Source organism: Bombina bombina, chromosome 1 (genome assembly GCF_027579735.1).
Source record: "Bombina bombina isolate aBomBom1 chromosome 1, aBomBom1.pri, whole genome shotgun sequence".
Taxonomy (NCBI): Eukaryota; Metazoa; Chordata; class Amphibia; order Anura; family Bombinatoridae; genus Bombina; species Bombina bombina.
Window position 1 is genome coordinate 734,231,154 of NC_069499.1, and position 24,444 is coordinate 734,255,597.

At 42.6% G+C, this 24,444-nt stretch overlaps 1 protein-coding gene across 2 annotated transcripts in view; it reads right to left on the minus strand.

The window, feature by feature from the left end:
- The window catches only part of LOC128645919 (kelch-like protein 13), a 370,359-nt gene that overhangs the window by 162,668 nt on the left and 183,247 nt on the right, over positions 1-24,444 (minus strand). The window contains exon 1 of one of the 2 annotated variants that reach the window (XM_053699247.1): positions 12,786-12,923. The exons of the other annotated variant lie outside the window; for it this stretch is intronic. Coding sequence (XP_053555222.1) covers positions 12,786-12,872 — 87 coding nt within the window. The 5' untranslated portion in view covers positions 12,873-12,923. Of the gene's footprint in view, positions 1-12,785; positions 12,924-24,444 lie in introns of those variants that run through there. 2 annotated transcript variants of the gene reach the window in all.

Consider the following 24,444-nt stretch of genomic DNA (forward strand, 5'->3'; position numbering starts at 1 on the left):
CCGGATGAAAGGTCTGGCGACTTAGAAAGTCCGCCTCCCAGTTCTCCACGCCTGGGATGTGGATCGCTGACAGGTGGCAAGAGTGAAACTCTGCCCAGCGAATTATCTTTGAGACTTCTAACATCGCTAGGGAACTCCTGGTTCCCCCTTGATGGTTGATGTAAGCCACAGTCGTGATGTTGTCCGACTGGAATCTGATGAACCTCAGTGTTGCCAACTGAGGCCAAGCTAGAAGAGCCTTGAATATTGCTCTTAATTCCAGAATATTTATTGGGAGGAGTTTCTCCTCCTGAGTCCACGATCCCTGAGCCTTCAGGGAGTTCCAGACTGCGCTCCAACCTAGAAGGCTGGCATCTGTTACAATCGTCCACTCTGGACAGATGGACCCGAGAAAGCCACCAGAGAAGAGAATCTCTGGTTTCTTGATCCAGATTTAGTAGAGGGGACAAATCTGAGTAATCCCCATTCCACTGACCTAGCATGCATAATTGCAGCGGTCTGAGATGCAGGCGCGCAAATGGTACTATGTCCATTGCCGCTACCATTAAGCCGATTACTTCCATGCACTGAGCCACTGACGGACGTGGAATGGAATGAAGGACACGGCAAGCATTTAGAAGTTTTGACAACCTGGACTCTGTCAGGTAAATTTTCATCTCTACCGAATCTATAAGAGTCCCTAGGAAGGAGACTCTTGTGAGTGGTGATAGAGAACTCTTTTCCACGTTCACCTTCCACCCATGCAACCTCAGAAATGCCAGAACTATCTCTGTATGAGACTTGGCAATTTGAAAGCTTGATGCCTGTATCAGGATGTCGTCTAGATACGGAGCCACCGCTATGCCTCATGGTCGTAGAACCGCCAGAAGTGAGCCCAGAACCTTTGTAAAGATTCTTGGGGCCGTAGCTAACCCGAAGGGAAGAGCTACAAACTGGTAATGCCTGTCTAGGAAGGAAAATCTTAGGTACCGATAATGATCTTTGTGAATCGGTATGTGAAGGTAGGCATCCTTTAAGTCCACTGTGGTCATGTACTGACCCTCTTGGATCATGCGTAGGATGGTTCGAATAGTTTCCATTTTGAATGATGGAACTCTTAGGAATTTGTTTAAGATCTTTAGGTCCAAGATTGGTCTGAAGGTTCCCTCTTTCTTGGGAACCACGAACAGATTTGAGTAAAAACCCTTGCCCTTGTTCCGTCCGCGGAACTGGGTGGATCACCCCCATTATAAGAAGGTCTTGTACACAGCGTAGAAATGCCTCTTTCTTTATTTGGTTTGCTGATAACCTTGAAAGATGAAATCTCCCTTGTGGAGGAGAAGCTTTGAAGTCCAGAAGATATCCCTGGGATATGATCTCCAACGCCCAGGGATCCTGGACATCTCTTGCCCACGCCTGGGCGAAGAGAGAAAGTCTGCCCCCCACTAGATCCGTTTCCGGATAGGGGGCAATCCCTTCATGCTGTCTTAGGGGCAGTAGTAGGTTTTCTGGCCTGCTTGCCCTTGTTCCAGGACTGATTATTTTTCCAGGCCTGTCTGTAACGAGCAACAGTTCCTTCCTGTTTTGGAGCGGAGGAAGTTGATGCTGCTCCTGCCTTGAAGTTTCGAAAGGCACGAAAATTAGACTGTTTGGCCTTTGATTTGGCCCTGTCCTGAGGAAGGGTATGACCCTTACCTCCAGTAATGTCAGCGATAATTTCTTTCAAGCCGGGCCCGAATAAGGTTTGCCCCTTGAAAGGAATATTAAGCAATTTAGATTTAGAAGTCACGTTAGCTGACCAGGATTTAAGCCATAGCGCTCTGCGCGCCTGGATGGCGAATCCGGAGTTCTTAGCCGTTAGTTTAGTTAAATGTACAATGGCATCAGAAACAAATGCATTAGCTAGCTTAAGTGCTTTAAGCTTGTCCATGATTTCATCCAATGGAGCTGAGTGAATGGCCTCTTCCAGAGACTCAAACCAGAATGCCGCAGCAGCAGTGACAGGCGCAATGCATGCAAGGGGCTGTAAGATAAAACCTTGTTGAACAAACATTTTCTTAAGGTAACCTAATTTTTTATCCATTGGATCCGAAAAAGCACAACTATCCTCCACCGGGATAGTGGTACGCTTAGCTAAAGTAGAAACTGCTCCCTCCACCTTGGGGACCGTTTGCCATAAGTCCCGTGTAGTGGCGTCTATTGGAAACATTTTCCTAAATATAGGAGGTGGGGAAAAGGGCACACCAGGTCTATCCCACTCCTTGCTAATAATTTCTGTAAGCCTTTAAGGTATAGGAAAAACGTCTGTACACACCAGCACCGCATAGTATCTATCCAGCCTACATAATTTCTCTGGAATTGCAACTGTATTACAGTCATTCAGAGCCGCTAAAACCTCCCCTAGCAACACACGGAGGTTCTCAAGCTTAAATTTAAAATTAGAAATTTCTGAATCCGGTTTCCCTGGATCAGATCCGTCACCCACAGAATGAAGCTCTCTGTCCTCATGTTCTGCAAACTGTGACGCAGTATCAGACATGGCTCTCACAGCACCAGCGCGCTCTGTCCTTATCCCAAAGCTATCGCGCTTGCCTCTTAATTCTGGCAATTTAGAGAATACTTCTGTCAGGGTATTATTCATAATAGTGGCCATGTCTTGTAAAGTGATTTGTATGGGCGTCCCTGATGTACTTGGCGCCACAATATCACGCGCCTCCTGAGCGGGAGGCGAAGGTACTGACACGTGAGGAGAGTTAGTCGGCATAACTTCCCAATCGTCGTCTGGTGATAATTCTTTTATAGATAAAGACTGACCTTTATTATTTAAAGTGAAATCAATACATTTAGTACACATATTTCTATGGGGCTCCACACTGGCCTTCAAACATAATGAACAAACAAATTCATCTGTGTCAGACATGTTTAAACAGACTAGCAATGAGACTAGCAAGCTTGGAAAACACTTTGAAATAAATTTACAAGCACTAAATAAAACGTTACTGCGCCTTTAAGAAGCACAAAAAGTTGTCACAGTTGAAATAATGAACCAAATCAGTTATAGCAACCAAATTTTCACAGTAAATGTATTAAGTTAGAAGAGCATTGCACCCACTTGCAAATGGATGATTAACCCCTTAATACCCAAAACGGATAATAATATAGAAAAAAATGTTTTTTAACACAGTCAAACACACTGTCACAGGTCTGCCGTGACTGATTAAGGAAGACAGAGACTGAATTTTTACTGCGCAAAAAAGCGCTAAAATAGGCCCCTCCCACTCATATTACAACAGTGGGAAGCCTCAGTTAACTGTTTCCATGCAGAAATATAAATCAGCCATGTGGAAAATTCATGCCCCAATAAATTTTATCACCAAAGTACCTCACAAAAACGATTAAACATGCCAGCAACCGTTTTAAACATCTTTTTCTTTTATTTTTTAAAGAGTATGTATCTCTATTGATAAGCCTGATACCAGTCCTTCTACTGCATTTAAGACTTATTACATTACTTCAGTAATAGCAGCATTTTCTTAGTCAAATTCCATTCCTAGAAAATTACTTTACTGTATATACATTAATCAGCCTGATACCAGTCACTTCCACTGCATTTAAGGCTGTACTTGCATAACATCGGTATCAGCAGTATTTTCTTAGTCAATTCCATTCCTTAGAAAAATATTTTACTGCACATACCTTATTTGCAGGGGACCCCGCACGCTATTCCCTTTCTGAAGTTACCCCACTCCTCAGAATGTGCGAGAACAGCCAGTGGATCTTAGTTACTTCTGCTAAGATCATAGAAAACACAGGCAGATTCTTCTTCCAAATACTGCCTGAGGAAAAAAAACAGCACACTCCGGTGCCATTTAAAAATAACCAACTTTTGATTGAAGAAATAATTAAGTATAAAACACCACTCTCCTCTCGCGACCTCCATCTATGTTAAGAGTTGCAAGAGAATGACTGGATATGACATGTGAGGGGAGGAGCTATATAGCAGTTCTGCTTTGGGTGATCCTCCTGCAACTTCCTGTTGGGAAGGGAATATATCCCATAAGTAATTGATGACCCGTGGACTGAATACACTTAACAAGAGAAATTACGGTTTCCTAATGATCAGATGCAGGCTCATTCTGCAAGAGCAGAAAATCATCTATAAAATGATATATATGAAGTTAAATGAAGCAAAGCTCAAACTGATATTCACAAATTAAAGGCATAATGTCTATCCCATCAGATACACACAATCATTTGCGCCATTTGGGATCACAACACAGTAAGCCTAAATGCAATCTTGCTGTAGAATGGTCTTTAGATTAACACAAACATGTAACTGAAATTGTACATAACTATGAGGGGAAACACATAAAACCAGTTAAAACATAGTATATTTCTAGGTATACTTAAGAAAATCTCATTAAAAAGGAGGAGAAAGTACAATTATCTAGTCTAAAAGTGTCCAAAAGAAATATTTCCTTCCAGTATCGTAAAAAATAATAATAATCCACAGTGCATTTTTATCTCATGAGGGTGTAGCAGGGGGTTATACAAAAGCAGTTGGTATATTCTTACTCTTAGTAAGGTACTTAAAGAATGAAACATCCCCCGCCCCTTTTCTGAGATTGCTCACAGAATCACTTTGCCAAAGGTTCTCCTCTCCTCTAAGCTGCTCAGCTACATATTGGAAAGCCACGACCTATAAGCGTATTCAATAGTTACAAATACTTCAGTTTTTACTAATATTTATGCTACTGAGAGGAAAAAAAAAATTATGCTTACCTGATAATTTAATTTCCATTTGTGGAGGAAAGTCCACGGCTTCATTCATTACTTGTGGGAATTAAGAACCTGGCAACCAGGAGGAGGCAAAGACACCCCAAACAAAGGCTTAAATACCCCCCCCCCCAATTCCCTCATCCCCCAGTCATTCTGCCAAGGGAACAAGGAACAGTAGGAGAAATACCAGGGTATAAATGGTGCCAGAAGAACAAAAATAAATTTAGGTCCGCCCACTGGAGAAACGGCCGGGAGCCGTGGACTCTCCTCCAACAGATGGAAATTAAATTATCAGGTAAGCATAATTTATGTTTTCCATCTTAATGGGAGGAGAGTCCATGGCTTCATTCATAACTTGTGGGAAACAATACCCAAGCTCTAGAAGACACTGAATGAAAAAAAATGGGAGGGCAAAAGGAGGCAGACCCTAAACTGAGGGCACCACAGCCTGCAAAACATTTCTACCAAAAGCCGCTTCCGCCGAAGCAAAGACATCAAATTTGTAAAATTTAGCAAAAGTATGTAAGGAGGACCAAGTAGCCGCCTTACAAATCTGATTCATAGAGGCCTAATTTTTAAAGGCCCATGAAGAACCCACAGCCCTAGTTGAGTGAGCCGTAATCCTCTGAGGAGGCTTATGTCCCGCAGTCTCAAAGGCCAAGCGAATAATGCTCCTCAACCAAAAGGATAGGGAAGTGGATGAGGCCCCCTGAGCTTTCCTGAATACACCACAAATAAAGACAAGGTCTGTCTGAATTCTTTCGGAACATATAAACGACATCAAACAAGGAAAATTAACAACACTAGTTAGTCATTTTAGAGACAAACATAGTAAAGATCCCATATCCCTCTCATGGACTATTATAGAAGTGGTACATACCGACAATAGAGGAGGGGATAGGGATGCTCTCCTTTCAAAGAGAGAGATTTTCTGGATACACAGGTTAAACACCAGGGTCCCAAATGGTTTTAATTCTGAATTTGATCTAATAAACTACTGGTGTTGACCTGTGTGTCCAGAGAAAATGTTATTTACTATAAATTGTACAATAAGTACATTTATAAACCCTATTCTCCAATGAAAGATTATTCTTAACTTTGTATCTAAATGGATTATATTAACTTTAAATGTTTTTTATTTACATACAAAATGTACAGTCGTAAATGCACAGCACACAATCAGGGAGAAAGACACACAGCTTGAGTATTAAATTTAATTCACGGAAGCAGTGTGTCCTTATCTGCATATAACACACTATATCCACTTTATTCTTAATGCTAATTGAGCAATAAATTCAAGTGGTATACTATGTATAGGGGACAACCAATAGCAAGTGATAATGGAAACATTTCCCTTAGTTATAAATAATAATAATAATATGTAAGATAGCCCAGTTTAAGTGTAAGAGACAAGCAATAGGATTACAAAGTGTTAACTTTTTAGTGTAATAGTAAACCAGTAGAGTAACCACAATACAGGGGTGTTCACATCATTAAGGAGGTGGAGGTGTATTTGTGTTTTATGACTTAAATAGAAGTTTGTTAGAGATACCCTTCAGCTACGATTACGGCAAAAGCCGAAAAGCGCCAGCATCGGGGTACGTGAAGTACCTCCATCCACTTTGTTGCCTTGAAGGGTTCAAGAATTGCTAACCCGTTTTTCCATGTACAATTTTATTGCCAATAAAGGATCGTAAATTTGTTCAAACTGGTGCCTGCAGCTTTACTTTTGTTGATTGAATTCTTTCGTGGCCTGAAGATACAACTTCAAGGCACGAACCACATCAAAATTATGAATTCAAAGAGAACCCTATTAATGGGGAGGGAAAAAAAAGAATGCTCTTTCTGCACATCCAAATTATGAAGTAACCTTTCATTTGAAGAAGAAGGGTTAGGACACAAGGAAGGAACTACTATCTCCTGATAGATATTACGATTCGACACAACCTTGGGAAAAAATCCCAACCCAGTGCGAAGAACAGCCTTATATGCGTGAAAAAACAGGTAAGGAGGCTCAGATTACAAGGCCGCCAACCCAGAGAAACGCTATTCTTTACTAATCGACACTTAGCTACCAGAGATACCCCAAAACTAGCTGCGAGAATAAGGAGTTTCAGTTTTGATCGCAAGAGGCTGACGTCACTCTCACCGACTACAGCTGAGTGAAGATACATGTGACCACAGAACCACCTGACGCAGCAGAAAGCGGAAGTGAACTACACACACATACATATAGCGGAGGTCCCTGTGGAGTATTAGCTCATCTAGATCGAAGAAAGCAAACAGAACCGCTGGAGCGGCTGAAATTTAGTGCCACCAGTACTGGTTTGCATCCTCTACCCACACTAACACGGACCACAAAAGTACTCCTCTAGATGTAGAGAGAGTATAAAGCAGGTATTATTCGGCTCTAGCAGCTGCATCGATTTCATTGTGATTCAAAAGCTGATCAGTACACCTGTCTTTTTAAACCTTCCTTTTATTGGGTGGGGGGGGGGGGCAGCACATACATTAAACAAGAATATATTTGAAATTCTCTAGCACATTTTTCACGGTTAGTTTTTTATCACGGACGTCCAGTGAAGCGCTTATACATAATAGTTTATATTATATTTTCCATGGCCATTGTATGTTGTGTTTTAGTATATTATTTGTCCTGTTTTATTAAATTTTATGTTTCATCATTAAATTATATGTACAATTTAGTTTACTTTTTATTGTAGAACTTAATTTATTGGGCTCCTTTGCAAACGTATCTATCCAGATATACCTTGTCCTATGCTGTAAGCCTAATTCTTAGGTTCTACTTGTTTGGATTTATTTGTTTGGTTCTATTCTTAGTAGACACTAAATTAACAAGGCTTACCTTATACTCATTGTCATTCATTCCTATTTTATTGTAATTTATTAACTCTACATTGTGTTTAGGATATCACATTTTTTTTATATATTGCATATAGCATTATTGAACTTAAATTTATTATAATCTGCTTATTTAGAGATAATCCTTAGATTATAGGTTGTTATTTTTTAGATATTATCCTGTATACAGTATTTTGTATCTTTGTTGTATGACCATCTATATAGCTATATCCTTTTTTTCCCCTAGCTTTTAGCGCCAGTACCCCTGCTTTGTTTTTGGCAAAGCAGGCATTAAGGTGTTCTTATAGCGCCAGCTTTCCCTTGTTCACATTACGAAGCCGCCAACTCAGACTCTGCATGCCAATGCAATAGCCAACAGGAATATAACCTTCCAGGAAAGCATTTTAATGTCAAGCAAATGCATAGGCTCAAACGGAGCCCTCAGCAAAATCTTAAGTACCAACTTTAAGCTCCAAGGGGGAGCAGAATTTCTAAAGACAGGCCTGATCATAGACAGACCAGGTTTATGGAGGGTTAAAGGAAATCAGGCCTGATCCTAGACAGAGCCTGAACAAAGGACGGAATATCAGAAAGCTCCGCAAGCTTCTTGTGTAACAGTACAGATAAAGCCGAAATCTGTCCTTATAAGGAACTGGCGGCAAGTCCCTTCTCCATCCATCCTGGAGGAAGAACAGGATCCTGGATACCCTAACCTTGTGCCAGGGATATCCAAGTTCCTCACACCAGGACAAGTAGGTCCTCCACACCTTATAATAGATGCGATGAGTGACCAACTTCCTGGCTTGAATGAGAGTACCAATCACACTCTCAGAAAAACCTATCTTGGCTAGGACTAAGCGTTCAATCTCCACGCAGACAGCCTCAGAGAATCGAGAATTTGATATAGAAAAGGAACCTGAACCAGCAGGTCCCTGCGACAAGATAACTTCCATAGCGGAGACAATGAGATCCCCACCAGATCCGCAAACCACATCCTCCACGGCCAGACAGAGCAATTAGAATTGCAGAGGCTTGCTCCTGCTTAATGTGGGCCACTACTCGAGGCAGAAGTGGTAAGGGTGGAAATATGTAGACTAGGTTGAACTCCCAAGGCATCGATAAGGCATCTATCAGCTCTACCTGGGGATCCCTGGACCGCGACCTGTATCTGGGTAGCTTGAAGTTGAGTCTAGATGCCATGAGATCTATCTCCAGCGTCCCCCATCTGATGCAGATCTCCGCAAACACCTCGGAATGGAGAGACTATTCCACCAGGACGAAACTATTGTTTGCTGAGAAAATCCGCTTTCCAGTTGTCCACACCCAGGAATGGATTGCTGAAAGTGAACAGTTGTGGGTCTCCACCCACTCCCCTCATGGCTAGGGAGCTTCTCGTTCCCCTCTGATGGTTGATGTAAGCCACTGAGGTAATGTTGTCCGACTGGAATCTGATAGATTGGGACGACCCCAGAAGGAGCCAAGCCCTCAGAGCGTTAAAGATCGCTCAAAGTTACAGAATATTGATTGGGAGGAGAGACTCATATCGAGTCCACCTGCCCTGTGCCTTCTGGCACCCAAAACAGCTCCCCATCCTGACAGACTTGCGTCCGTGGTCACAATCTCCCAGCATGGCCTCAAGGAGGATGTCCCCTGGGACAGTTGGCCCGGGCAGATCACCAAGAGAGGGATTCCCTCGCTCGGTTGTCCAGAGATATCTGTTGGGATAGGTCTGAGTGATCACCGTTCCATTGTCTCAACATGCACAACTGAAAATGTCTGAGATGGAACCTTGGCGAATGGAATGGCATCTATGCTGGATACCATGAGCCCAATCGCCTCCATACACTGGGCCAAAGATGGTCTTGAGGAGGTCTGAAGGGCAAGACAGCTGGACGCAATCTTGCAACATCTCTGATCTGTCAGGAATATCTTCATGGGATTGGAATCTATTATCATGCCCAGGAATTCAACTCTGTTGCTGGGAACCAGAGAACTCTTTCCTACATTTATCTTCCATCCATGGGATTGAAGGAGAAGAAAAGCCCTCGAATAGTGCTCTGCGAGACTGTAGAAGGCAGCCTGGACCAGGATGTCATCCAGATAAGGTGCCACTGCAATATCTCTGACTCTCGCCACAGCGAGCAGCGCTCCCAGGGACCTTTGTGAAGACTCTTGGGGCAGTCGCCAGGTTGGGCCATAAACTGGAAGTGTTGGTCCACAAATGCAAATCTTAGGAACCTGAAGTTATCCCTGTGGGTTGGCACGTGAAGGTATGCATCCTTCAAATCTATTGTAGTAATGAACTGTCCCTCTTGAACTAGGGGCAGAATTGACCTGATCGTCTCCATCTTGAACGATGGGACCGACAAAAACTTGTTTAGGCACTTTAGGTCTAGGATCTAACGGAACGTGCCCTCCTTCTTTGGGAGCACAAAAAGATTTGAATAATACCCCAGACCACTTTCTGCCATAGGTACTGGTACGATTACCCTGAGAAAGGAGATCTCTTACGCACTCCAGAAAGGCGTCTCTCTTCTCTGGTCTCGAACCTTATCCTGTAACCCTGGGCGCAGACTTCGGAAAACCCAAGGGTCCTGAATGTCTCTCATCCAGGCCTTCGCAAAAAGAGATAGTTTGCCCCCTACGCTATCCATAGACGGATCGTGGGCCGTCCCTTCATAACGATTTTGTCTCGGCAGGTTTCTTGCTCTACTTGGCTTTGTTCCAGGATTTAGCAGATCCCTTGGGACTGCTCGGTTTTCATGGCAGGTTGCTGGCGTTAGAACTTGTCCGAAGGAAAGGGACAAAAAGTAGACCCCTTAGGTTTATTCTTCTTATCCTGTAGGAAAACACCCTTGCCTCCCCTGACCGTAGATATAATAGAGTCCAGACCCGGACCAAAAAGAACCTTCCCCTGAAAAGCGAGGGAAAGTAATCTAGACTTGGAAGTCATGTCAGCAGACCACGACTTTAAACCACAGAGCCCTACGAGCTAGAACAGAAAAACCTGATGTCTTGGCATTCAGGCGAATAATCTGCATATTTGCATCACAGATGAATAAATTACCTACCCTTAAGCCCTTAATTTGTTCCTGTATCTCCTCGAGGGGAGTCTCCACCACGACCATAGCCAATGGGGCAGCTACCTACTGGTGTGATGCTCTAACCACCAACGTTGCCGGTTGGAAAACTAACCCAGTGAGCTGAAACATCTATCTCAACATTGACTCCAATTTTTTATCCATGGGCTCCATGAACAAAGAGCTATCTTTGAGCAGGATAGTTGTGCACTTAGCGAGCGTGGAGATAGAATCATCCACCTTAGGGATGGACCCCCCACAGCTCAAGCGGCGTGTCAGGAACGGGGAACAGTTTTTTTTTAAAAGAAGTAGAGGGAGAAAAGGACGTGCCAAGTTTCTCCCCAATCGTTCTTAATAATATTAGCCATCTTAACGGAAACCGGGAAGGTCTGAGGCTCCGTAACCTCTAACGTAGCAAGCACCTCTTTCAACAGAAAGCGCAAATGCTCCATCTTAAACTTAAAGTCTGGCTTTTCCGCAGTCAGAGGTCTAGAAGTTGCTGATTCCGACCCAGAAAGAGTGTCCTCCGAAGAGTCGGAGTCGTCTTCATCAGAGGATAATCTATCAGAGACATCCAACGGAGTAGATGATCCCTGGAACAGATAGCTATGTTTCACCTTTCGCTTGTGCTTAGCAGGGCATGGTAAGGCATTGAAGGCCGCAGAGACTGCCGTTTGTAACTGCTCAGCGAAATCTGGTGTCAAAGGGCCCCTCCCGCGGGAGCATTAATAGTGCCCTGAGGAGCTGCATGTGTAATCTGAGATGAATATAGGGAACACACCTTGTGGGACGGAGAACCCTCAGAGGTGGACAGCTCAGTTGTACTGAACATCTTATTCTTTTTAGATATTGCAAATATTATCAAAGCATGTGGAACATAATTGAGCAGGCGGATCTACCGGAACCCACCTCACAAAAAAACAGGAATTAGATTTGGATAAAGAGGGAGTACACTAACATATCAGAGTCCTCCATAGCTTGCGCTTTTATTACGGACTAGATAGAAATTAAACGGCAACCTTTATAGCCCAATGGCCGGGGCAGTCACCACCTCCTATGACCCGGACCACATAGAAAACGCTTCGTCTCCTGCAACCGCCGGTCAAGAAAGAGGAAATTAAAAAGGCCACACCCGGTTACATGGAGTGTCGTGCAGGACCACCCCTGCATTAACGAGGAAAACGTGCCAAAAAGGTTGCGTCGATGTCTCTCTAAGGAAACCTGAGTGTTCACACATTGACAGAGCCTCATCCCACACATGTCGCGGCATCAAACACAATAAAGAATATTATGCATAAATCAATAATCCCCTTTCCAAGGATATTAACCCTTGATTCTATAAAGATAAAAGGAGACACACTGTGACCCTGTCTTCTTGCTTTATCAAATGTGTATAAATGAAACTATCTTACCAGAATCTACTACGTGGAATAGGAACACGACCTTTCAAGTGTGACAGGGTAGTAGCATCGCTCCTGACATGGACTTGAGCGCAGAAAAGCAGGCAGCGAAAACTCGACAACGCCGATTGCTTATGGAGATGTTAATCTGAGTCAGGATGGTTTCGCAGAGAGACTCTCCCTGCATCTCCGGACTCTAACCTTCATCCAAGCTCTCACTAAGAGGCTGACAGGACTAACTTAAAACTCCAGTCCCATTCCAAAGAGTACTACCCTCCATAAGAGACTACTCCAAATCTTCCGACACTTCTCTGCCAACCTCCTGTGACAAAAGGCAAAGAATGACTGGGGGATGAGGGAAGTGGGGGAGGTATTAAGCCTTTGGCTGGGGTGTCTTTGCCTCCTCCAGGTGGCCAGGTTCTTAATTTCCACAAGTAATGAATGAAGCCATGGACTCTCCTCCCATTAAGATGGAGAGGTGTTTCTTCTGGACACTTTCAGATACTTAATTTGATCATCCTTCTTTAAAAGAAAATATTTAAATGGTTTTATGGTTTAATTTTTAGCGAGCCAAAAGTCGGAGTTTACTTCCTAGAAAAGAGGGGGAAGTTTAAAGGGAGACAAAAACCCAAAGTTAAAAAGTAAGGCTAATATAAACACACACATACACAAAGACAAAACATACCTGTAACACAACTGAACTGTGAGTATTGCTGGTGAAAAATCTAGTGGTTCCGGTCTTTGAAGACTGAAGGTGTGCAGACACACCCATATCGTTGTTTCCCAAGAGAGACTTTCAAATGAGGATCTTCCTCTTCAACCATAAGATCTGAAAAAAGTAATACATGGTAACAAAACCGATCTTAAACATGGAAAACAAAATTTGACCAATGGGGAAGAGGAGCACAAGATTAAACAATGTTAAAATGTTACAGCATAACCCATGCTATTTACAGATACCGTTTAAAATGGAGTATGGCTGTTGTGCAAAATAGGACAAATAAATCCATGTTCTTCTTGTGCTGCTATCGCGGGTGCTTTTTAGAAATAAATACAAAATCACTACATATTTTTTGTAAATAGAAGAGATGAGGAAGGAGTGTGGGCAGAAAGAGAAAGGGGGATCGAGAAAAAAGAACAACAAGGCAGAAGGAGGGTGGGACAGAGGAACAGAGAAAGGTGTGAAGAAGATGAGAGAGCAAAAGGAGGGAAGAGAGGAAAGAGGAAGGGAATGGAAAATCAGAGCGGTTAGGAAACAAAAGAAAAACTGTGTGGGTTTTATATAAAAACAAAATGATCACATGTATTGATCTTGAATCCAAGAAATACAACAAAATTAGTCATGTTGGCATAAGGAGTCACTATGCACAGAAGCACCTAGTAATAGTGCCGGTAAAAAACTATAAGCGTGTATTGTAAAGACTAACAAACAAAAAACTGTACACTAAAACATTTTTTTCCACTAAAGAGACACAAACAATAAAAAACCATATAGCCAGAAGTATACCATGAGTAAAAACAGAAGCAAACAGAAACCACCTGAGGAACTCAGGGGTGCATTAGGGTAACACAAAGCAGGTGATCCTATATTAGCAACCCACTGATATGGGAACAGACAGGGTGCTGGAGTGCAAGATATAAACTTTACCATATAACCCTAGAGATGGCTGCAGGAATATCCATGGTCAAAGACCCAAGAGTCCCAACACAAAGCAAAACTTGCAGCCCTGTAGGCCAATAGAAACAGTCTACTAACAGAGGTCATGGAGAGCACAGCCATAAACTAGAGCAAGAAGGGTAACATCTTTTTTATTTATTTTTTCGTTACTCTGTACTCAGTAGTGTAAAGCATAGCTGCAAGTCCAGACCACCACTACATAAAAAATGCTTACAGGAAGGAAAGGAGATATACGCAGACAAATAGAATAGTATGTATAGGGAAGGAAAGGTGCCTGAACATTTCTCAGGAATTTCTACCAATTCACAAAAAGTAATATACCACTAACCTGAAAAACATTATCACAAGAGAAAAGAGTAATTTCTCCTGTTAGTGTGGTCAGTCCACGGGTCATCATTACTTCTGGGATATTATCTCCTCCCCTACAGGAAGTGCAAGAGGATTCACCCAGCAGAGCTGCTATATAGCTCCTCCCCTCTACGTCACCTCCAGTCATTCTCTTGCACCCAACGAATAGATAGGATGTGTGAGAGGACTGTGGTGATTTAATTAGTTTATTACCTTCAATCAAAAGTTTGTTATTTTATAATAGCACCGGATGTGTGTTATTCATTCTCTGGTAGAATTTGAAGAAGAATCTACCGGAGTTTTTTTTCTATGATTTTAGCCGGAGTAGTTAAGATCATATGCTGTTTCTCGGCCATCTGAGGAGAGGTAAACTTCAGATCAGGGGACAGCGGGCAGATTAATCTGCAAAGAGGTATGTAGCAGTTTGTTTATTTTCTGACATGGATTTGATGAGAAAATCCTGCCATACCGTTATAATGTAAAACTCAGCCTTAAATGCAGTAGATGAGCTGGTATCAGGCTGTCATGTATGTATATTTTACACTTCAGTATTCTGGGGAATGGTACTTCACTGGATTTATACTGTATGCATAGACTTAACCTAATTTGCAGGGACTTGCATAGGTTTTAAATAACAATTAATTTATGAGGTTAAACGTTTTTTTGCTGGCATGTAAAAACGTTTATTTCTCTGAGGTACTGGGTGAAAAAATGTTTTGGGCACTATTTTTTTCCACTTGGCAATAGTTTTTGTTTAAATTAAAGCAGTTCACTGATCTCTCTCACTGTTATGTGTGAGGGGGAGGGGCCATTTTTGGCGCTTTTACTACGCATCAAAAACTCAGAGGTTCATCTTTCTCCTGCTATGATCCGGATCATCTCTACAGAACTCAGGGATCTCCAAAGCCTTTTTTTGAGGGAGGTAATCATCACAGCAGAGCTGTGAAGATTGTAGTTGACTGTGATAAAAAACGTTTATTTGTGTATTTTTTCTGCTGCCTGGGTTAGTTATCCTTTGCTAATGGGAACAATCCTTTGCTAAAATTGTATATTTCTGACAAAGGATTGTTGCTATAACTTAATTATTTTCAACTGTCATAATTTTTTCTGTGCTTCTTATAGGCACAGTTCGTTTTCATATTATTGTAAATTACTTGAAAAAGCATTTCCAAGTTGCTAGTTAATTGCTAGTGTGTTAAACATGTCTGATTCAGAGGAAGATACATGTGCTATATGTGCTAATGCCAAAGTGGAGCCCAATAGAAGTTTATGTACTAACTGTATTGATGCTACTTTAAATAAAAGTCAATCTGTACAAATTGAACATATTTCACCAGACAACGAGGGGAGAGTTATGCCGACTAACTCGCCTCACGTGTCAGTACCTGCATCTCCCGCTCGGGAGGTGCGTGATATTGTAAGCGCGAGTACATCTGGGCGGCCATTTCAAATCACATTACAGGATATGGGCTACTGTTTATGACTGAAGTTTTGGCTAAATTACCAGAACTTAGAGGCAAGCGTGATCACTCTTGGGGTGAGAACAGAGTGCGCTGATAATATTAGGGCCATGTCAGAACAGCGTCACAGGCGGCAGAACTTGAGGACGGAGAACTTCATTCTGTGGGTGACGGTTCTGATCCAAATAGATTGGATTCAGATATTTCAAATTTTAAATTTAAGCTGGAAAACCTCCGTGTATTACTAGGGGAGGTGTTAGCGGCTCTGAATGATTGTAACACAGTTGCAATACCAGAGAAAATGTGTAGGTTGGATAAATATTTTGCTGGTACCGGCGAGTACTGATGTTATTTCCTATACCTAAGAGACTTACTGAAATTGTTACTAAGGAGTGGGATAGGGCCCGGTGTTGCCGTTCTCACCCCCTCCGATATTTAGAAAAATGTTTCCAATAGACGCCCACCCACACGGGACTTATGGCAAACGGTCCCTAAGGTGGAGGGAGCAGTTTCTAGCTTTAGCTAAGCGTACCACTATCCAGTGGAGGATAGCTGTGCCTTTTCAGATCCAATGGATAAAAAGTTAGAGGGTTTCCTTAAGAAAATGTTTGTATCAACAAGGTTTATATGCAACCATCTTGCATGTATTGCGCCCTGTCACGGCTGCAGCAGCATTTTGGTTTGAGTCTCTGGAAGAGGACACTTCAATCATCTACACTAGATGAGATTACAGGACAAACTTAAAGCCCTTAGTTAGCTAACTCATTTATTTCAGATGCCGTAGTACAATTTAACTAAACTTACGGCTAAGAATTCCGGATTTGCCATTCAGGCACGCAGAGCACTGTGGCTAAAATCCTGGTCAGCTGATGTTACTTCTAAATCTAAATTGCTTAATATACCTTTCAAAGGGCAAACCTCTTATCGGGGCCCGGGTTGAAAGAGAATTATCGCTGACATTACAGGAGGTAAAGGCCATGCCCTGCCTCAGGACAAAGCAAACCTAGGGCTAGACAGTCTAATTTTCGTTCCTTTCGTAATTTCAAAGCAGGAACAGCATCAACCCTCCTCTGCACAAAACAGGAAGGAGCTGTTGCTCGCTACAGACAAGGCTTGGAAACCTAACCAGTCCTGGAACAAGGGCAAGCAGGCCAGGAAAACCTGCTGCTGCCCCTAAGTCAGCATGAATCGAGGGCCCCCCGATCCGGGACCCGGATCTAGTAGGGGGCAGACTTTCTCTCTTCGCCCAGGCTTGGCAAGAGATGTTCAGGATCCCTGGGCGTTAGAGATCATATCTCAGGGATACCTTCTGGACTTCAAATCCTCTCCCCCCAAGAGGGAGATTCATCTGTCAAGGTTATCAACAAACCAAATAAAGAAAGAAGCGTTCCTACGCTGCGTACAAGATCTTTTATTAAATGGGAGTGATCCATCCAGTTCCGCGGTCGGAACAAGGACAAGGGTTTTACTCAAATCTGTTTGTAGTTCCCAAAAAAGAGGGAACTTTCAGGCCAATCTTGGATTTAAAGATCCTAAACAAATTCCTAAGAGTTCCATCGTTCAAGATGGAAACGATTCGAACAATTTTGCCCATGATCCAAGAGGGTCAGTACATGACCACAGTGGATTTAAAGGATGCTTACCTTCAATACCGATTCACAGAAATCATTACCGGTATCTAAGGTTTGCCTTTCTAGACAGGCATTACCAGTTTGTAGCTCTTCCATTCGGACTGGCTACGGCTCCAAGAATCTTCACAAAGGTTCTGGGTACTCTTCTGGCGGTACTAAGACCGCGAGGAATTTCGGTAGCTCCGTACCTAGACGACATTCTGATACAAGCTTCAAGCTTTCAAACTGCCAAGTTCATACAGAGTTACTTCTCGGGCATTTCTAAGGTCGCATGGATGGAAGGTGAACGAAAAGAAGAGTTCTCTCTTTCCACTCACAAGAGTTCCCTTCTTGGGGACTCTTATAGATTCTGTAGAAATGAAGATTTACCTGACAGAAGACAGGTTAACAAAGCTTCAAAATGCATGCCGTGTCCTTCATTCCATTCAACACCCGTCAGTAGCTCAATGCATGGAGGTGATCGGCTTAATGGTAGCGGCAATGGACGTAGTACCTTTTGCACGCCTACATCTCAGACCGCTGCAATTGTGCATGCTAAGTCAGTGGAATGGGATTACTCAGATTTGTCCCCACTCTGAATCTGAATCAAGAGACCAGAAATTTCTCTTCTATGGTGCTTTATCGGCCCACACCTGTCCAGGGGGATGCCATTCAGCAGGCCAGACTGGACAATTGTAACAACAGACCGCCAGCCTACTAGGTTGGGGCGCTGTCATGGAATCTCTGAAGGCTCAGGGACTATGGAATCAAGAGGAGAGTCTCCTTCCAATAAACATTCTGGAATTGAGAGCAGTTCTCAATGCCCTTCTGGCTTGGCCCCAGTTAAACAACTCGGGGGTCATCAGGTTTCAGTCGGAACAACATCACGGACTGTAGCTTACATCAACCATCAGGGAGGGAAAAGTCGTCAGACCTTTTCATCCGGGGGAGTGGGAACTTCATCCGGAGGTCTTTGCCCAGATACTTCGACGTTGGGGCCAAACCAGAGATAGATCTCATGGCGTTCTCGTCAGAACGCCAAGCTTCCTCGCTACGGGTCCAGATCCAGGGATCCGGGAGCGGTTCTGATAGATGCTTTGACAGCACCTTGGACCTTCGGGATGGCTTATGTGTTTCCACCCTTCCGATGCTTCCCTCGATTGATTGCCAGAATCAAACAGGAGAGAGCATCAGTGATACTAATAGCACCTGCATGGCCACGCAGGACTTGGTATGCAGATCTAGTGGACATGTCATCCTGTCCGCCTTGGTCTCTACCTCTGAAACAGGACCTTCTGATCCAGGTCCATTCAAACATCAAAATCTAACTTCTCTGAAGCCGACTGCTTGGAAATTGAACGCTTGAATTTTATCAAAACGTGGGTTATTCTGAGCCAGTTATTGATACCTTAATACAGGCTAGGAAGCCTGTTACAGAAGGATTTACCATAAAATATGGCGTAAATACTTATATTGGTGCGAATCCAAGAGTTACTCATGGAGTAAGGTTAGGATTCCAAGGATATTGTCTTTTCTACAAGAAGGTTTAGAAAAGGGGTTATCCGCTAGTTCTTTAAAGGGACAGATTTCAGCTCTGTCCATTCTTTTACACAAACGTTCTGTCAGAAGTTCCGGACGTTTCAAGCTTTTTGTCAGGCTTTAGCTAGGATCAAGCCTTGTGTTTAAAACTGTTGCTCCGCCATGGAGTTTGAACTTAGTTCTTAATGTTTTACAGGGTGTTCCGTTTGAACCCCTTCATTCCATTGATATCAAGTTGTTATCTTTGGAAAGTTCTGTTTTTAATGGCTATTTTCCTCGGCTCGAAGAGTCTCTGAGTTATCTGCCTTACATTGTGATTCTCCTTATCTGATTTTTCATTCAGACAAGGTAGTTCTGCGTACTAAACCTGGGTTCTTACCTAAGGTCGTCACTAACAGGAATATCAATCAAGAGATTGTTGTTCCATCATTGTGTCCTAATCCTTCCTCGAAGAAGGAACGTCTGCTACACAATCTAGATGTAGTCCGTGCCCTGAAATTTTATCTACAGGCAACTAAGGAGTTTCGTCAAACGTCTTCCCTGTTTGTCGTTTATTCTGGCCAGAGGAGAGGTCAAAAAGCTTCTGGCTACCTCTCTCTCTTTTTGGCTTCGTAGCATAATACGATTAGCCTATGAGACTGCTGGACAGCAGCCTCCTGAAAGAATTACAGCTCATTCTACTAGAGCTGTGGCTTCCACTTGGGCCTTTAAGAATGAGGCTTCTGTTGAACAGATTTGCAAGGCTGCAACTTGGTCTTCTCTTCATACTTTTTCCAAATTTTACAAATTTGACACTTTTGCTTCTTCGGAGGCTGTTTTTGGGAGAAAGGTTCTTCAGGCAGTGGTTCCCTCCGTATAAAGAGCCTGCCTGTCCCTCCCGTCATCCGTGTACTTTTGCTTTGGTATTGGTATCCCAGAAGTAATGATGACCCGTGGACTGACCACACTTAACAGGAGAAAACAAAATTTATGCTTCCCTGATAAATTCATTTCTCCTGTAGTGTGGTCAGTCCACGGCCCGCCCTGTTTTTTTATGGCAGGCTAAAAAAATTTTTGGATTATACTCCAGTCACCACTACACCCTTGGGCTTCTCCTTTCTCGTTGGTCCTTTGGTCGAATGACTGGAGGTGACGTAGAGGGGAGGAGCTATATAGCAGCTCTGCTGGGTGAATCCTCTTGCACTTCCTGTAGGGGAGGAGATAATATCCCAGAAGTAATGATGACCCGTGGACTGACCACACTACAGGAGAAATGAATTTATCAGGTAAGCATAAATTTTGTTTTTGTTACGGCATTAAAGGGCCAAAACAGTAAAAAAAAATAAAAAAATACATGCTCTAATTCTTTAGATTAGAGCATTTCGTTTTAAGACTAGCAGTGCTAGTTGCACAGCCGAGTCGTGCATACTAAAGCTGCTGATTGAATCCGAGCAGTGCTTCTTACGGTGTGCGTAACCCCTTAACGACCGAGGACGTGCAGGGTCGTCCTCAAAAAAAAAGGCAGTTTATGCACTGAGAACGTACCCTGCACGTCCTTGGTTTGGAAAGCTGCTGGAAGCGATCCTGCTCGCTTCCAGCTGCTTTCCGGTTATTGCAGTGATGCCTCGATATGGAGGCATCCTGCAATAACCTTTGGTAGCCATCCGGTGCAGAGAGAGCCACTCTGTGGCCCCTCTCTGCACCGGAGATCGGTGGCTCCCTGCGCTGTTGGGTGGGAGCCGGACCGGGAGGCGGGGGTGGCGGCCATCGATGGCCCTGGTTATGTGCAGGGGGGGCGGGATCGTGGGGCGGGGACGAAGCAGGGGCGCGCCACGGAGTGCGCGCGTGCACGGAGGGCATGGGGGGGGCGTGCACGGGGAGGGAGCGGGTGGGAACCGCTACACTACAGAAAATGAATTAATAAAAAAAATGTATAAATTCGAAATATTTAAAAAAAAAAAAAGATCAGCAAGGTGGTGGTGGGGGTTTGTCTGTGTGGGGGGGGAAGCTACACTACAGAAAAAAGCCCAAAAAAAAATAAAAAAAGCACTTTTTTTTGCAAACTGGGTACTGGCAGACAGCTGCCAGTACCCAAGATGGCCCCCAATGAGGCAGAGGGGAGGGTTTAGAGAGCGGTTTTGGGGGGGATCAGGGAGGTTGGGGGCTAAGGGGGGGATCCTACACCCTAGCAATATGTAAATATGCTAAAAAAATTTTTTATTTTTTTTAAAAAACCCTTTTATTTTAGTACTGGCAGACTTTCTGCCAGTACTTAAGATGGCTGGGACAATTGTGGGGTGGGGGAGGGAAGGGAGCTGTTTGGGAGGGATCAGGGGGTGGGATGTGTCAGGTGGGAGGCTGATCTCTACACTAAAGCTAAAAATAACCCTGCAAGCTCCCTACAAAACTCCATAATTAACCCCTCACTGCTAGCCATAATACACGTGTGAGGCGCAGCAGGATTTAGCGGCCTTCTAATTACCAGAAAGCAACGCCAAAGTCATATATGTCTGCTATTTCTGAACAAAGGGGATCCCAGACAAGTATTTACAACCATTTGTGCCATAATTGCACAAGCTGTTTGTAAATTATTTCAGTGAGAAACCTAAAATTGTGAAAAATTTAACTTTTTTTTCAATTTGATCGCATTTGGCGGTGAAATGGTGGCATGAAATATACCAAAATGTGCCTAGATCAATACTTGGGGTTGTCTACTATACTACACTAAAGCTAAAATTAACCCTACAAGCTCCCTAAAAGCTCCCTAATTAACCCCTTAACTGCTGGGCATAATACACTTGTGGTGCGCAGTGGCATTTAGCGGCCTTCTATTACCAAAAAGCAACGCCAAAGCCATATATGTCTGCTATTTCTGAACAAAGGGGATCCCAGAGAAGAATTTACAACCATGTATGCCATAATTGCACAAGTTGTTTGTAAATAATTTCAGTGAGAAACCAAAAGTTTGTGAAAAAATTTGTGAAAAAGTGAACGATTTTTTTGTATTTGATCGCATTTGGCGTGAAAGTGGTGGTATGAAATATACCAAAATTGTCCTAGATCAATACTTTGGGATGTCTACTAAAAAAAAATATATACATGTCAAGGGATATTCAGGGATTCCTGAAAGATATTAGTGTTCTAATGTAACTAGCGCTAATTTTGGAAAAAAGTGGTTTGGAAATAGCAAAGTGCTACTTGTATTTATGGCCCTATAACTTGCACAAAAAAGCAAAGAACATGTAAACATTGGGTATTTCTAAACTCAGGACAAAATTTTGAAACTATTTAGCATGGGTGTTTTTTGGTGGTTGTAGATATGTAACAGATTTTGGGGGTCAAAGTTAGAAAAAGTGTGTTTTTTTCATTTTTCCTCATATTTTATATTTTTTTTTATAGTAAATTATAAGATATGATGAAAATAATGGTATCTTTAGAAAGTCCATTTAGTGGCGAGAAAAACGGTATATAATATGTGTGGGTACAGTAATGAGTAAGAAGAAAATTACAGCTAAACACAAACACCGCAAAAATGTAAAAATAGCCTTGGTCCCAAACGGACAGAAAATGGAAAAGTGCTGTGGTCATTAAGGGGTTAAAACGGGACATGAAACACATTTTTTTTCTTTCATGATTCAGATAGGGCAATGTGATTTTAACCAACTTTCCAATTTATGTCTCATTATCTAATTTGCTTTGTTCTCTTAGTATTCTTTGCTGGAAAGGATACATTGGAAGGCTCAGGAAACTACTAATTGGTGCAACTATATGCCTCATGTTATTGGCTGACATGTGTTCAGCTAGCTCCCATGGTGCTTCTTCAACAAAGGATACCAAGAGAACTAAGCAAATTTGATAACAGAAGTAAATTGGAAAGTTGTTTGTTTTCTCTATCTGAATCACAAAATAAAAATGTGGAGTTTTGTGTCCCTTTAACCCATTTGAGGGGTTAATCACAGAGGTGCAGGGTTGCTAGTCTTGAAATCACATGCTCTAAAAAATTAGTAAATAGTAAAGTAATTTTTTTTATTTTTTTACTATTATGGCCTATGAACACAGTGTTAATTTTGTAGACTAAAACTAGACTAAATGAGTATAAAACTAAAAAGAAATTCTGCTGACTAAAATGGCATTTTAGTCAAAAGACTATGACTAAAACTAAATAAAAATTTGCTGACAAAAACCATTTTATGCAAGGTGTTATAATCAATCAATATCTAATTACTGCTCTTTTGTCAAATTTTTTAACTTATTGTTATTACATTATAAGATAAAGACATGTTTATACCACAACAGTTAAATCTGTATCTGCATGTTCAAACCTTATACCATAAATAAAAAAGGTTAATAAACCTTTACTCCAGGAGGTATATAATGAGTTTGGAAGTTCTAGAGCAGTGCAATTTTTTCGAATCTGCGATCAATTGATTCTTCCTCTAGAAATAAGCATAACCCCAAAGTAATGGGTTTAAGTAATGCTGTGCCTGTGCTAGCTGCAGAACTTTTTGTTGTGTTGGTTACTTGACTTCTTGTTTTAATTATTAACAGAGAACTGCTAAAGTTTTTATATTGGGTAATATCTGCATACAGCCTAATACAGTTTACAGTTTTGTTTTTTTATATTTTTAAAGTTGCACTCTCTGTTTGTTTATGAAACTTGGTTTTAACTTTAATTTTAAGTTTAATAAAGATGTTATATATCACAACAGCTAAATCTGTCTCTGTATTGCAGTTTAAACCTTAAAGGGCCATTATACACTAATTTTTTCTTTGCATAAATGTTTTGTAGATGAATCTATTTATAAAGCCCATAAAGTTAGCTTTTTTTTAAAAATGTATAGTTTTGCTTATTTTTAACCCCTTAATGACCGAGGAGTGCAGGGGTACGTCCTCAAAAAAAAGGCAGTTAACGCCTGCTGAGGACGTACCCTGCACGTCCTCGGTGTGGAAAGCAGCTGGAAGCGATCCTGCTCGCTTCCAGCTGCTTTCCGGTTATTGCAGTGATGCCTCAATATGGAGGCATCCTGCAATAACAATGTATGGCCATCCGATGCAGAGAGAGCCACTCTGTGGCCCTATCTGCACCGGAGATCCGGTGGCTTCCTTCGTTGGTGGGTGGGGCAGTACCGGGAGGCGGCGGTGGCGGCCATCGATGGCCCTGGAGATGTTGCAGGGGGGCGGGATAGTGGGCAGGGATGTCCGGGGGCGCGCAACGGGCGCGCCGGCGCGGTGCACGACAGGGAGGGCTGGGCGCGTGCACGGGGAGGGAGCGGGTGGGAAACGCTGCACTACAGAAAATATTATTGGTAATAGGATAGGTAATCAAGTTTATACCGCTGAAATTTTTTTTAAAAAAAAGCTAAATCAGGGGGTGTTGGGTTAGTATGTGGGAGGGGAAGCTACACTACAGAAAAAAACGTGAAAAAAAACCCCAGAAAACATTTTTTCTGCAAACTGGATACTGGCAGATAGCTGGCCCCTAAAAAGTCTGAGAGGGACGGTTAGAGAGGTGTTTGGGGGGTATCAGGGAGGTTGGGGGATAAGGGGGATACTACACAGCAGCATATGTAAATATGCTATACAATTTAAAAAAACAACAACAAAGATTCCCTTTATTTTTGTACTGGCAGACTTTCTGCCAGTACTTAAGATGGGGGACAATTGTGGGGGGGGGGGGTGGGGCTGTTTGGAGGGGGGGGTGATGTGTCAGAGGGAGCTGTTTGGACTGAG